This window comes from Oryctolagus cuniculus, chromosome 13, assembly GCF_051225735.1.
Source record: "Oryctolagus cuniculus isolate XC-2025 breed Fujian yellow rabbit chromosome 13, ASM5122573v1, whole genome shotgun sequence".
Lineage (NCBI taxonomy): Eukaryota > Metazoa > Chordata > Mammalia > Lagomorpha > Leporidae > Oryctolagus > Oryctolagus cuniculus.
Window position 1 is genome coordinate 45,162,502 of NC_142879.1, and position 16,250 is coordinate 45,178,751.

The 16,250-nt window shown below is 40.0% G+C and overlaps 1 protein-coding gene across 1 annotated transcript in view; it reads left to right on the forward strand.

Annotated features, from left to right (window-relative positions):
- MALRD1 (MAM and LDL receptor class A domain containing 1) overlaps positions 1 to 16,250 on the forward strand; it is a 407,814-nt gene that overhangs the window by 163,093 nt on the left and 228,471 nt on the right. Inside the window, exons 21-22 of the mRNA XM_008268638.5 lie at positions 6,144 to 6,391; positions 10,252 to 10,543. Coding sequence (XP_008266860.4) covers positions 6,144 to 6,391; positions 10,252 to 10,543 — 540 coding nt within the window. The remainder of the gene's footprint in view (positions 1 to 6,143; positions 6,392 to 10,251; positions 10,544 to 16,250) is intronic.

Consider the following 16,250-nt stretch of genomic DNA (forward strand, 5'->3'; position numbering starts at 1 on the left):
TTGCTACAAATACAGTATTGTGAAGCTTTGTTTTATATATTTGTCAAACTAATGATGAAGAATGTGATATTATAGTTTTAATGATCTGTGATGACTTTGAAATTCACGGCATAGGGGCCGGCGTTGTGGCTCACTTGGTTAATCCTCTGTCTGCGGCACCGGCATCCCATATGGGTGCCAGTTCTAGTCCTGGTTGCTCCTCTTCCAGTCCAGCTCTCTGCTGTGGCCTGGGATAGCAGTGGAGGATGGCCCAAGTGCTTGGGCCCCTGCACCTGCATGGGAGACCAGGAGGAAGCACACCGTGTTCTAGTCCCGGTCGGGGTGCCAGATTCTGTCCCGGTTGCCCCTCTTCCAGGCCAGCTCTCTGCTATGGCCCGGGAGTGCAGTGGAGGATGGCCCAAATTCTTGGGCCCTGCACCTGCATGGGAGACCAGGAGAAGCACCTGGCTCCTGGCTTCGTATCAGCGCGATGCGTCGGCCGCAGTGTGCCGGCCGCAGCAGCCATTGGAAGGTGAACCAACAGCAAAGGAAGACCTTTCTCTCTGTCTCTCTCTCTCACTGTCCACTCTGCCTGTCAAAAAAAAAGTCCATTCTCCCAAAAGCAATTTATAGATTCAAGGTGATACCAATCAAAATACCAAAGACATTCTTCTCAGATCTGGAAAAAATGATGTTGAAATTCATATGGAGGCACAGGAGACCTCGAATAGCTAAAACAATCTTGTACAACAAAAACTAAGCCAGAGGCATAACAATACCGGATTTCAGGACATACTACAGGGCAGTTGTAATCAAAACAGCATGGTACTGGTACAGAAACAGATGGATAGACCAATGGAACAGAATAGAAACACCAGAAATCAATACAAACATCTACAACCAACTTACATTTGATCATGTATCTAAAACCAATTCCTGGAGCAAGGACAGTCTCTTCAACAAATGGTGCTGGGAAAACTGGATTTCCATGTGCAGAAGCATGAAGCAAGACCCCTACCTTTCACCTTACACAAAAATCCACTCAACATGGATTAAAGACCTAAATTCATGACCAGATACCATCAAGTTATTAGAGAACATTGGAGAAACCCTGCAAGATATAGGCACCAGCAAAGACATCTTGAAAAGGCTCCGGAAGCACAGGAGGTCAAAGCCAAAATTAATAATTGGGATTGCATCAAATTGAGAAGTTTCTGTACTGCAAAACAACTGTCAGGAAAGTGAAGAGGTAACCAGCAGAATGGGAAAAAATATTTGCAAACTATGCAACCGATAAAGGGTTAATAACCAGAATCTACAAAGTGATAAAGAAACTCCACAACAACTGTGGTGACTCTTCCTCCTTACCACAGGAGAATTAGGCAGGCTGCCTGCAGCTTGCCTTGGTCAAGGAGGGGAAGTGCGCCACCTGCCACTCAGCCTTCCCCAAACCTCTGGGGACAATCAGATGTGGTGGGGAGCCCAGTTGAAGCAGGATCTCACTTTATTGTAAAAGGGAGGTGTGTATATAGCTGTGGTACAGAGCAAGTGGATGCGGGCAAGGGGTGGGGTGATATAATGTGAAAGGGTTTTAGCCACTCCTATTATACCACCTTAATGATCACTAGGCAAAAGTGCCCTGGGGCTGGGTCTTTTACTGCCAGGGATTTGAAACTTAAAGACAGGTTTTCAAATTCGAGGCAGGCTCAGGAAGTTTCCTCGAGGCCTCTCTGGATTTAGCCTCCCCCACAACAACCCACTTAAGAGATGGGCCAAGGACCTCAATAGACATCTTTCAAAAGAGGAAATCCAGATGGCCAACAGGCACATGAAAAAATGTTCAGGATCACTAGCAATCAGGGAAATGCAAATCAAAACCACAATGAGGTTTCACCTCACCCCAGTTAGAATGGCTCACATTCAGAAATCTACCAACAACAGATGCTGGCGAGGATGTGGGGAAAAAGGGACACTAACCCACTGTTGGTGGGAATGCAAACGGGTAAAGCCACTATGGAAGTCAGTTTGGAGATTCCACAGAAACCTGAATATAACTCTACCATACAACCCAGCCATCCCATTCCTTGGAATTTACCCAAAGCAAGTTCTTTTGCAAAGATTTACAATTTAATTACAGGCATTTTATTTTAGTTTTATTGTATAAAATGCTGTTACAATTTTCAAATTTTTAAACAAAATTAAACATCTTAAGATCAAATTCAAGAATATACATTGTTAACGTTAGAAATACTCTTATATGGGTATATACTGCATAAAGGGTAATAGTGCTATGGGGAATGTGTCAAGCCTTTTTCAGCTCATAGTTCTGTGACTTGCAGTGTGATCCCTAGCAAACTTTATTCTCAACTTCATTTTGTACATCATCCACTCAAACTATTGAATAGAGGTGAGTCAAGATTTAAATAAGATGGCACATAGAGAATGCTCAGACATGACCTGTTACATTCTACACACAGAAGTCCCCTTTCCAACTTGTTTCCTATTTTCCTAAATGTATTTTATTTATATATTTTGATGATTAAATTTATAAGGAACAAATAAAGGATTAGGAATAATGAGGTCTTATTTTTAGAATTTTGATGGCAATACCTTAAAAACAATTAGGTTATTTTTATTCAAAATTCTACCTTTGTAAAGGAAATATTATATCCTTATGCAGATATTAACTAATGTACCAGTTATAGCATGTAGAAAGGCAGATTGCTACTTTGATTGCTGAAACACATGCAGACAAAAATGATAAATATCTTCCTTATTGCACACCTGTCTGGCACTGGCATTTATTGCACATAAAATGCCAGGAGTTGACATGTTCCCAAGACTATTTGCACTGTTTCTCACCTGGAACTTATGAGAAATAGCGAAATGTGTAATTTAACTCCCTCTCTCACAGTAATATGGAATTCGACTTACTCTTGGTTATTCTATCTTTTTTCCTACTGATTTGTTAGAATTATACTATTCCAAGGAAACATGTCTCTAAGACCATGGTAATGATGAAAAGAAAAATACAATTTACTTTGAGGAGACCTGTAGCAATGTTTATATGATTTTTTTTTTTAAATGAGTTATTTTGTAGCATGTGCAGCTACTGGAAAGTACAGTAGTCTGCAGTAGTCTGGTCTTTACGGGCTGCTTAATTTTCCAACACAGACAACCGAATTACTTACTTTATAATTCTTAAGACAACAGATTCTTTTTTTAAAAGATTTATTTATATATTTGAAAGTCAGAGTTACACAGAGAGAGAATGAGAGGCAGAGAGAGAGCAAGGTCTTCCATCCACTGGTTCACTCCCCAGTTGGCCTCAAGGGCTGGAGCTGTGCTGATCTGAAGCCAAGAGCCAGGAGCTTCTTCCGGGTCTCTGACATGGGTGCAGGGGCCCAAGCACTTGGGCCATATTCTATTGCCTTCCCAGGCCATAACAGAGCTGGATTGGAAGAGGAGCAGCCATGACTAGAACTGGCACCCACATGGGATGCTGGCACTGAAGGTGGAAGATTAACCTACTGTGCCACGGTGCCGGCCCTTCAAATGTAGTTTTAAAACTGAATTGGTAGGGCTGGCACTGTGATTTAGTAGGTTAAGCCTCTAGCTGCAACACCCGTAATTTCATATGGGTGCCAGTTCATGTTCCTCTTTTGATCCAGCTCTCTGTTTATGGCCTGGGAAAGCAATGGAAGATGGTCCTAGTTTGCTTGGGCCCCTGCACCCAAGTGCAAGACTTGAAAGAATCTATTGGCTCCTGGATTCAGATTGGCCAGCTCGAGTCCTTGCAGCCATCTGGGGAGTGAACCAGGAGATGGAAGAGCTCTCTTTGTCTATAACTTTGCCTCTCAAATAAATCTAAAAAAACCCCCCTGAATTAGCAATTGTATAGAAAATGACATTCTGTTGACTTGGTGCTAGCAAAAATTACTCTGTCCTTGAAAATATCACACATCAGTATTAGCCTGTTAAAACAATTAAAAAAGCATGTTAGTCCTGATGTTTTCTTAAATTTACCACCTTTTGTTGATCTTACAAAAGCTAAAAATGATGATCTTAATCTCATTTTCATTGTTGGCCACCTTTCTTGCTGTGAGATGCGATACAACCATTGTTAATTTTAGTAAGATGAACCCACCAGGGGTATAGAAATAGTAATAAAACTCAACATTTGTTACTCTCCATTTTATTTACTGCAAAGAATATAAAGTTTATGTATTTAAACAATTTTGTATGACCTTTGGTAACTGTGAGAATATATCCAAAAAGAAAACAGTGTTTTGATGTCAAGCACTCAGATTTTGAAATTCTCAGAATCCTATGTAAATAAAGTATATTTTTGTTGAGGAACTATGGTTGATTCTGTAGGATGGATTAATAGACGTCTATGGTCAGTGTGCTGAACCACAGGTCCATAGTGTTTAGATGGGAGAATGATTTTTAATCTCATGTAGATAAAAATGATTTGATTTCTGAGCAGCTACTCAACTGAGTTTCTATAAGAGAGAAATCTGAATATGTGTTGATATGTTACAACAGGGTATTCTTAAGAAATTATAGTTTTGGGGGCCAGTGTTCTGGTGTAGTAGGTTAAGCCTCTGCCTTTGGCACCAGCGTCCCATATGAGCGCTGACTTAAGTCACAGCTACTTCACTTCCAATCCAGCTCCCTTCTGATGGCCTGGCAAAGCAGTAGAAGATAGCCAAAGTCCTTGGGCTCCTGCACCTGTGTGTGAGACCCAGAAGATGCTCCCGGCTCCTGGCTTCGGATAAGCCCAGCTCCAGCCATTGGAGTCATTTGGGCAGTGAACCAGTGGATAGAAGACCTCTCTCTGTGTCTCTCTGTAACTCTTCCTCTAAAGTAAATAAACATTTTTATAGCTTTAGACACAATCTCAAATATACCTATGTTTTTACATAATTTAAATTCGGTTGTAATAATCAAACAGAACTGAACAAAAAAGTATTGTTGTCGAATTCTAAATACATTTTATTACCGATAATAAAATTACATATTGGTATGCATCATGATGTGTATTTACTTACAGAATAACAATAGTGTCCCAAGCATATCATATTTAATTCTGTAAAATATGAACCCTTCATACAGTATTGCCTAGTTTTTTTTTTTTTTTTTTTTTTTTTTTTTTTTTTTGACAGGCAGAGTGGACAGTGAGAGAGAGAGACAGAGAGAGAAAGGTCTTCCTTTGCCGTTGGTTCACCCTCCAATGGCCGCCGCTGCAGCCGGCGCACCGCGCTGATCCGATGGCAGGAGCCAGGATCCAGGTGCTTTTCCTGGTCTCCCATGGGGTGCAGGGCCCAAGCACCTGGGCCATCCTCCACTGCACTCCCTGGCCATAGCAGAGAGCTGGCCTGGAAGAGGGGCAACCGGGACAGAATCCGGCGCCCCGACCGGGACTAGAACCCGGTGTGCCGGCGCCGCAAGGTGGAGGATTAGCCTATTGAGCCACGGCGCCGGCCAGTATTGCCTAGTTTTATAACATCTTTGTTACCATTGTTAGCTTTATAATTTACCTACAGCATTGTAAAAATATTTATGTGTAATTCCTACCATTCTAGAAATGGAAGAAAGCACAACTTGAGCAATATTAGTAATGTAATATTTGAAAACACTTGTTGATAGTTTCAGTGTAACTTTATTTGCATTTCATTCAAATTATTGTAAATTAATTCAAATCAATAAATCATTAGCATTTTGTGTTTGACAATTTTCTCCTCTCTAATGTGAGGATCTGTTCTAACACAATAACAATAAATGGTAACTCTTGCCTTAGGACATGATTGCCAAACTAAAGTGTATTCTAGAATAATAAACATCCTAAATTCTCAGCCAAGACCTAAAAAGCAAAGGTGATAAAATAGAATAAAATGACTCACTAGGTGTTTGGAGGAGGTAATGTATGTAATGCTGAATTATTTTCTCAAAATTCTCAGTCTGGGATGAGATTTGTGGGGCAACCAATTTACATGAGTCATGGAAATAGCTGTGTATAACAGTCTTCTTAAATGGTGCTGTAAAGGTAGTATTGCAAGGTTTTGAATATTACATGACACAGCAAGATCACTGTTAAGTGTGGACCATATGCTTTCAAGTCAGCCAATATCCTCTAACATAAGATTGAAAATGTTTTCCAGGTACCTCCAGGGGACGCTGCGATTTTGAGTTTGACCTTTGTGCCTGGGAACAGGAGCAGGATGAAGACTTTGACTGGAATCTGAAAGCTAGCAGCATCCTTGCCACAGGCACAGAGCCAGTGGCAGACCACACCTTGGGAAATTCATCTGGGCATTACATCTTCATAAAGAGCTTGTTCCCACAGCAGCCCATGAGAGCAGCTAGAATTTCAAGTCCAGTTATAAGTAAGAGAAGCAAAAATTGCAAGGTATGGAAAAACGATAGATTTTGTAATTGTTGGTAAAACCAAATACAGAAAGTAGAATAGCTGGTGCCAGAACAAAGAGGAGTTAAAATTTTCTCTAGTTGGGATATGTGAAAAATGGAAAAGAGAGAGTTAGAATGAAAGGGAAGATTTATTTGAAATCTTAGAAGAATTTCCAATAGATAATTTCATACATTTCAGAATTTTGAAAACCATTGGGAATTTCATGGTTATAACTTGAAACCATGGATAATACAAAAAAGTGAAATACCAGTTGTTTTCCTTCAAAGTGTAGTGATTATTGGAATCATGGGAATTTCACCAACAGGATAAAATTAAAAAGCAGTATAAAATATTATCAAGAATTACAGATTAGTTAGAGCTACATGAAATGGTTAAAGTTTTCTTCATAGAAAAGACTGAATGTATCCATAAAAAAGGTACATTTCTATAAACAAAAAGAAAATATGTTCCTTAGCCTTTGAAAATTAGAAGAAAAGGTGTGTGAAGTGGCATCCCTTATGGGAGCCGGTTCAAGTCCCAGCTACTCCACTTCCCATCCAGCTCTCTGCTATGGCCTGGGAAAGCAGTAGAAGATGGCTTAAGTCCTTGGGCCCCTGTGCCCACAGGGGAGACCTGGAAGAGGCTCCTGGCTTCAGATCAGCTCAGCTCTGCCCATTGCTGCCATCTGGGGAGTGAACCACTGGATGGAAGGCTGCTCTCTCTGGCTCTACTTCTCTCTGTAACTCTTTCAAATAAATAAAAATAAATCTTTAGAAAAAAAGTTATAAATAGCACTGGGTGGCTCTTGGTGCCAAAGGCCACATATGACACATACTTGCTGGGTTTTCCATTCAGTTTTTTCATTGTTTGTGTTGTTTATTTTCCATAACAGATTTGAGTCAACTGGGCTAGAACTTAAGTTTATTTAAGTTACAATATAAATTAAGCTCTCAGAGATGACTTCACAAGAACTTTACTTCTAAGAGAATGCTTCATAAATACCACATGAAATGTAATCTCTATAAATTCTGCACACATAGATTCTCTCTAGGGGTTCCCTACTATTTGAAGACTGAAAAGAGAGCAAAAATACATCTAGAAAGTTGTTAGCTGATCAAGTCAGATCTGGAAAGAGTTAAGTGATCTTTCTGTTTTTAAATTGCACTCTTCTGCTAAACCTGTGTCCGCAATAGAAGGATCCCTCACTCTGGAAGGGAGACACATTGACCAGCCTTCAACACCCTACTACAGTCATTGTTTTCTTGTTTTTTTTTCCCTACAAAAAAACTGGTTTTTGTTTTTGTTTTAGCTTTGGGTTTTTATATCTGTCGTAATATATTTCATGTATTGAGGGAATAAGGGAATAGGAAAGATGGAGAGAGATTGATGAAAGAAGTCAGACCTCTGAGTAACTGAATTCCCAGTGAAAATACCTCTCTACAAAAGGTAATATTTACAGGATTTGTATGTGTGTTATTGTGTGATACATATTACATTGTCATTGATGTTCCCTTGGGAAAAGAGGTGTTGACTGGTTTTTCATCTTAACCTGATATTATCAATCAAGAGATGACCTTAATAAGACAGAGAAGTATTTACTGAGACAGAAGCACATACTCTTCATCATTGTCACACAAAGATGGTGATGGTAATAAAACAGAACACTGAGTAGACCAGGCATGTGGCTGCTAGAGAGCCATGTAGAGGTGGGCCATGCACTTGTATCTTCTGGTACTTATTGATGCTGACAGTTCTCTCCGTTTCACTAAAATGGGTCAGCACCACCCCACAGGTTTCATCATTCTCAGGACAATTTTCAGTGATTATAAAATTTCTCATGTTTGAAAACTTAAAAGAAATTTTGGATCATAGAATAATATTTGATTATTTCATCTGCTTGGAAATTTGGATGTAGTCACTATGGTTCGTCTATTTTTAGTTGATATTTTTTGAAGCATTGCACAGTATACACTGTTTAATCAATTATTTATTTATTTATTTATTTTTATTTATTTTTTGACAGGCAGAGTGGACAGTGAGAGAGAGAGACAGAGAGAAAGGTCTTCCTTTGCTGTTGGTTCACCCTCCAATGGCCGCCGCGGCCAGCGCGCTGCGGCCGGCGCACCACGCTGATCCGATGGCAGGAGCCAGGTACTCATCCTGGTCTCCCATGGGGTGCAGGGCCCAAGCACTTGGGCCATCCTCCACTGCACTCCTTGGCCACAGCAGAGAGCTGGCCTGGAAGAGGGGCAACCGGGACAGAATGCGCGCCCCGACCGGGACTAGAACCCGGTGTGCCGGCGCCACAAGGCGGAGGATTAGCCTAGTGAGCTGCGGCGCCGGCCAATTATTTATTTTTTAAAACAAGTTCACTTGCCTTGAGTATGCTATAGATGACAGCTAGTATTTCAAAAATGTCTTTTCCTTGTGAAATTCATCCACTAAAATTTTTTCTAATCCATATAAATCAGAAGACAAAAACTTAAAAAGCATTTTTCCTCCAAATGTTCTCAGATTTTGATGCTGTACATAAAAGTGCCTGCAAATACAGTTAACTCTATCTTTAAAACATTAAATTGTTGATCTCTGAAAATCTCTTATTGTTAGGAAGAACTCCCAAGGCTGCTTCTAGCATTTCATGTAAAAGTTGGATAATTGTGTTCTGGTGGTTTTATTGTGTGTAGTGGAGTCCTTGGGGTCTTGTAGAACTAGGATAAATTGTTTCCAGTACAAGAATGTAGTAGAATAAGCAAGTGAGTGTTCTACTTCAATGAGAATTATTTAAGTTTCATGAGGGGGAAATGAACTCCTTAGTGTCTGCTACATATTGTTAAAGATTTATTTATGTATTTGAAAAAGTTGCAGAGAGAGAGAGACAGAGAAAAATCTTGCGTCCACTGGTTCACTTCCCAGATGGCTGTGATGGCCAGACTGGGCCAGGCTGAAGCCAGGAGCTTTATCTGGGTTTCCCACATGGGTGGCAAGGGTCCAAGCACTTGGACTGTCATCTGATGCTTTTCCCAGGCCATTAGCAAAGAGCTGGATTGAAAGTGGAGCCGCTGGGACATGAACCAGCATCTGTATGGGATGGTGGCATTGCAGGTGGTGGCAGTTTTACTGGCTATGCCACAATGCCAATCCCAGAAGGTCTTTTTAATACTTTGCTATCGAGTGCTATTTTATTCCTTTAATGTGGGCTTTGAGAGTTTATCAAGTGTCATGGTTCATTTTGAGCCACTGTATCAGAGTACCTGAGACTGGTTAATTTATAAAGAACAGAGATATGTTTCTTACAGTTCTGGAGGCTTAGAGTCCAAGTTTGAGGTGCTTGCATCTGGCAAGAGCCTTCTTGCTGTGTGATATAATATCAGAGGGGGAATGCAAGAAAGATTATACAAAGAGAGGGTGCTGAATTTACTTCTGTAACAAACCTACTTTCTTCATAATGGACCCACTTTGCAACAGTAACATTAATACAGAGCCTTGTGACCTGTAATCACCTGTTAAAGATCCCACCTGTCAACACTTAGAGCAGTGGGGATTCAGTTCTTAACATGCATTTTGGGGAGTGCATTCAAAATATTGCTTTGAAGAATCCTGCTTTTAGAAGTTATAGAAAGTAAACGCAGTTCATTTTTCCTCCTAAATTTCTGTCTCTTCATGTATTCTTTCATATATCAAAACTTATGATTCAAGGCCATCCTGTCTTCATTTGGTGGTAAAGTACACACGGAGCAAAAGGACATGCACATATTATTTTCCTTCTAGAATCTGTTAATAAAGTTGGAAGTAATGTGATATATCTACAAATAAAATGGAGTTAACTGTTGTAATCATACATAATCTATTCTCGGTTACAGATCATTTTTCATTATCACATGTACGGAAATGGCATTGGGGCTCTCAGCTTGATCCAGGTATCAGTCTCAAACCAAACCAAGGTCCTCCTTAACCTCACTGCAGAACAAGGCAATTTCTGGAAGAGAGAAGAACTGCCACTGTTTGGCGATGAGGACTTCCAACTCAAATTTGAAGGAAGAGTAGGGAAAGGCTACCATGGTGATATTGCACTTGATGACATTGTGCTCACAGAGAATTGTCTGTCATCCCATCACTCTGTCAAAGAAGAACCAGCAGTGCCTCTCCCAACAGGTACATTTTAATTTGTGTTTGGTATATTTTTTAGGGTGGAGAGGGAGAAAGATGGGATTATAAAAGATTTGACATAAACACCTAGGATTTCATTGCTTTCATAATGAAAAAAGGAAATATTTTTAAACTAAAAATGATAATTGAAGTTTTTTATTTTTTATTTTTTGACAGGCAGAGTGGACAGTGAGAGAGAGAGACAGAGGAAAAGGTCTTCCTTTGCCATTGGTTCACCCTCCAATGGCCGCCGCGGGCGGCACGCTGTGGCCGGCACACCATGCTGATCCGATGGCAGGAGCCAGGTGCTTCTCCTGGTCTCCCATGGGGTGCAGGGTTCAAGCACTTGGGCCATCCTCCACTGCACTCCCTGGCCACAGCAGAGAGCTGGCCTGGAAGAGGGGCAACCGGGACAGAATCCGGCGCCCCGACCGGGACTAGAACCCGGTGTGCCGGTGCCGCAAGGCGGAGGATTAGCCTAGCGAGCTGTGGCGCCGGCCTCATTGAAGTTTTTACTTACAAAAATATCTTCCAATTTGCATTAAGCTTTGGCATCTTTACCACTTCCTGAATTCTGTATTCAGTCAGGTTCCTCTTATATCAGTAAAATAAGAGGACACTCCTGTGTATGTGTCTTATTCAGAATTCAATGTGAAAGGAAAATCTCTTCACTTAAAATATGAGCAGCAAGAGCAAAGCCACTCAATTTTAATAAGATATTATTAAGATTATACTCAGTTGCTTCTGAACCTAAAATGGAATCATGTCCAATAAAGCTATCCTAAGTCTAAAATGCATTTAGTACTCCTAATTTAGCAAACATCATAACTTAGCAATCGAATATCATGTCCCTGCATATGGCTGGCCCAGGAAAAGATCAAAATTCAAAGTATGGTTTCTGTTGCTACCTCCCCATAACAAAGTAAAAAATTGTGAGTTGAACCTTTATAAGTCGGAGGCCATCTATATTTACCTTACTCTCTGTAGAACCATGGACATATCAGTTTGAATGATTGGGTTTATATATTGAAATGGTATAGATGATTGAATATGTGTAAATGTCCCTTTGACCTAAAATAGCCTTTGGTGATTTGTCTAAAGGATTATATTGAAATGTAGAGTTGGTAGATATTCTATATAATGCATGTAGTCACAATGTTCTAAGAAGTAGGAATAGCAGGCACCAGTAATTTATTCAATTTATTAGCAGCATGAGATGAAAATAAACACAGTATGATTTATTAAATGAGAAAACAAATTTTGTCGGTCATTAAAATGACCAAAATAAGTATTTTTTCAACTTTTATTTAATAAATATAAATTTCCAAAGTGCAACTGTTGGATTATAGCAGCTTTCCCCCCCATACCTTCCTTCCCACCCACAACCATCCCATTTGCCACTCCCTCTCCCATCCCATTCTTCATCAAGATTCATTTTCAATTATCTTTATATACAGAAGATCAACTTAGTATATACTAAGAAAAAATTTCAACAGACTGCACTCACACAGACACACAAAGTATAAAGTACTGTTGGAATACTAGCTTTACTGTTAATTCTCGTTGAAAACACATTAAGGACAGAGTTACTCCTGTTGTTGAATTAACAATTGGCACACTTATTTATGACATCAGTAATCTCTCGAGGCTCTTGTCATGGGCTGCCAAGACTATGGAAGCCTCTTGAGTTCACAAACTCCAACCTTATTTAGACAAGGCCTAGTCAAACTGGAAGTTCTCTTCTCCCTTCAGAAAAAGGTACCTCCTTCTTTGATGACCTGTTCTTTCCACTGGGATCTCACTCACAGAGATCTTTCATTTAGGTTATTTTTCTTGCCACAGTGTCTTGGCTTTCCATGCCTAAAATACTCTCATTGGCTCTTCAGCCAGACCTGAATGCCTTAAGGGCTGATTCTGAGGCCAGAGTGCTATTTAGGACATCTGCCATTCTATGAGTCTGCTGTGTATCCTGCTTCCCATGTTGGATTTTTTCTCCCTTTTTTATTCTATCAGTTATTATTAGCAGACCCTAGTTTTGTTTATGTGATCCATTTGACCCTTAATCCTATCATTATGATCAATTGGAACTGAAATTGATCACTTGGACTAGTAAGATGGCATTGGTGGTACATGCCACCTTGATGGGATTGAATGGAATCCCCTGGCACGTTTCTAACTCTACCATTTGGGGCAAGTCAGCTTGAGCATGTCCCAAATTGTACATCTCCTCCCTCTCTTATTCCCGTTCTTATATTTAACAGGGATCACTTTTCAGTTACATTTAAACACCTAAGAATAATTGTGTGTAAATTACAGAGTTCAACCAATAGTATTAAGCAGAACAAAAAAATACTAAAAGGGATAAAGTATTAAGTTGTTCATCAATATTCAGGACAAGGGCTGATCAAGTCACTGTTTCCCAGAGTGTCCATTTCACTTCAACAGGTTTCCTTTTTGGTGCTCGGTTAGTTGTCACAGATCAGGGAGAACATATGATATTTGTCTCTTTGGGACTGGCTTATTTCACTCAGCATGATGTTTTCTAGATTCCTCCACTTTGTTGCAAATGACTGGATTTCATTGTTTTTTTTTTTTTTTTTTTTTTTTTTTTTTTTTTTTTTTTACTGCTGTATTGTATTCTATAGAGTACATGTCCCATAACTTCTTTTGCAGTCTTCTGTTGATGGGCATTTACGTTGATTCCATGTCTTAGCTATTGTGAATTGAACTGCAATAACCATTGAGGTGCAGACAGCTCTTTTATTTGCCAATGTAATTTCCTTTGGGTAAATTCCAAAGAGTTGGGTGGCTGGGTCATGTGGTAGGGCTATATTCAGGTTTCTGTGCAATCTCCAAACTGTCTTCCATAGTGGCTTTACCAGTTTGCATTCCCACCAACAAGTGGGTTAGTGTCCCTTTTTCCCCACATCCTCGCCAGCATTGTTGTTAGTTGATTTCTGTATGTCATTAAAATGACCAATATCAGTATTTTAACTTTGAATTAAGTATAGAAATGCAAAATATTATTATAATTATATCAGAATTATATCTATTTTAATTAATGAAAATAAAGGTGCTTTATTAAGAAAAAACTAATTTCTTTGCTCTGGCTTTCAACTTGTGGCTTTTAACATGATATGTGGAATGGTATTATTGCCATTTATATCTTAACTTCCCCTTTTCTTTCTTTTTTATTTTTTAAAGATTTTATTTATTTATTTGAGAGGTAGAGTTACCGGCAGTGAGAGGGAGAAACAGAGAGAGAGGTCTTCCATCCACTGGTTCACTCCCAAATGGCCGCAACGGCCAGAGCTGCGCCGATCCAAAGCCAGGAGCAGGTGCTTCTTTCTGGTTTCCCATATGGGTGCAGGGGCCCAAGGACTTGGGCCATCTTCTACTGCTTTCCCAGGCCATAGTAGAGAGCTGGATTTGGATTGGAAGATGAGTAGCCAGTCTAGAATCTGCACCCATATGGGATGCTGGCACCTCAGGCAGAAGATTAACCTACTGCGCCACGGAGCCTGCCCTCTTCCTCATTTTTTTCAAAGCAAGTATTCTCATTTGCTTAAGGGGAAGTTTCTGGATAAATATTTCCCAGTTACATAAGCCCTTTGCAAGGCATATTTCTGATGATATGTGAATTGTATAAAGTAATGCAAATCTCAAGATCTGTAGTAGAGTTACATAGACTTAATGTTGTAGACTCCTCATTCTAATATACTTTGAGAAAATTTCTGCATTTTATTCTGTGTAGGATATTTCAATGGCTGTCCTAGATGCTGTACAGATTTGGCCTTTTGAATAATGATTTTATGATAATTTAAAAATTCTCACAGCATCCCAATAGTGAGGGTGTAAAAATTTTACACTGAACCCCTTCAAAACTTACTGAAAAGCAATTAAATGGGATACAGGAGGAATAACCAGGGGTTGGTGTTGTGGTGTAGTAGATAAAGTTGCCACCTGAAAAGCCAGCATCCCATATGATCACCGGTTCATGTTTCAGCTTCCTTGTTAATGGCCTGGGAAATGCAGTGGAAGATGGCCCAAGTGCTTGGGGCCTGTGCTCTCATGGGAGAGCTGGATGAAGCTCCTGGCTTCAGCAAGCCCAGTGCTGGCCATTGTGGCAATCTGAGGAGTGAACCAGCAGATGGTCCCCCCTCTCTCTTAACTCTTTCAAAATAAATAAATAAATCTTAATAAAAAGAGGAATAACAAATCCTGTTGGAGATATGAAGATCTTAAGTCTATAATTTTTTAAATAAGTCATTATGAAAAAAACTTCTAAAAGTAAAGTTTAAAAATAAATATAAAGTAGTGCAGATTGTGTACTGATTGTGAAAATAAGGATACACAATAAAATTGAGGCTCTTTATGTATCCTTTTTTTTTTTTTTTTTTTTTGACAGGCAGAGTGGACAGTGAGAGAGAGAGACAGAGAGAAAGGTCTTCCTTTTGCCATTGGTTCACCCTCCAATGGCTGCCGCAGCCGGCGCATCGCGTTGATCCGAGCCAGGAGCCAAGTGCTTCTCCTGGTCTCCCATGCAGGTACAGGGCCCAAGCACTTGGGCCATCCTCCACTGCACTCCCGGGCCATAGCAGAGAGCTGGCCTGGAAGAGGGGCAACCTGGACAGAATCCGGCACCCTAACCGGGACTAGAACCCGGTGTGCCAGCGCCGCAAGGCGGAGGATTAGCCTATTGAGCCATGGCGCTGGCTATCTTTATATATCCTTACAATATTTGAGGTATTTTGTTAAAATTTTTGATGAGTAGAAAAGAAGAAATTTTCTGTTCTTAAAAATAACTCAATATTGGGACTGGCACTCTGGCACAGCACATTAAAGCCCCAGACTGCAGCACCGGTATCCCATGTGTGTGCAGGTTTGAGTACTGGCTGCTCCCACTTCCGATCCAGCTCCCTGCTAATGTGCCTGGAAAAGTAGCAGAGCATGGCCCAACTGCTTGGGCCCCTGCACCCAAGTGGGAGACCCAGAATAAGCTCCTGGCTTCCGCCTGGCACAACCCTGTTCATTGGGACCATTTGGGGAGTGAACCAACAGATAGAAATCTCTCTCTCTTTCTTTAGCTCTCTCTGTAACTCTGTCTTTCAAATAAATTAAAATAATCTTAAAAAATAAAATAACTCAAAATGAAAAGAGTGAATAGGTAAAATAAACCAAACTAACTCTAATGTTTAGTAGAATATAATTCAATGCTGCAGGAAATATAAAAATATAATGAGGATATAGAGAAGACAAAGCATCCAGCTGAGGATATCTAATTTTAGACTTATTTACAGGATGCTCAGGTGCAGTAGGATTAGATAATATGGTAGAGGAAGCACCACTGGAGGGTCAAATGGTGAGGCAGAGGGGTGGAGAGGGTGAGAGAGAAGAAGCATCACAAAGCCATTGGATGTGGGTTGTGGTGGCAATTAGACTGAAACAGGCATACCTTCTCATTCCATAAGGGATGAATAGGCAAGAAGGAAGGCATAACTGGTTCCAAGAAAGTCTAAAACCCAACAGAGAAAACAACATTAAGTCCTGAAGCATGAAAATCCATTGACAATATATTGAATGATCTTAGAAATTGTATTAAATGGGTCTTCTCAGCCTCCAGACAATGACACAAACAAGAATTAATACAGGAATATAAAATGTTAATGTAAAAGCATTATATTTATTTAAAATATATGAAGAGTTTTATATT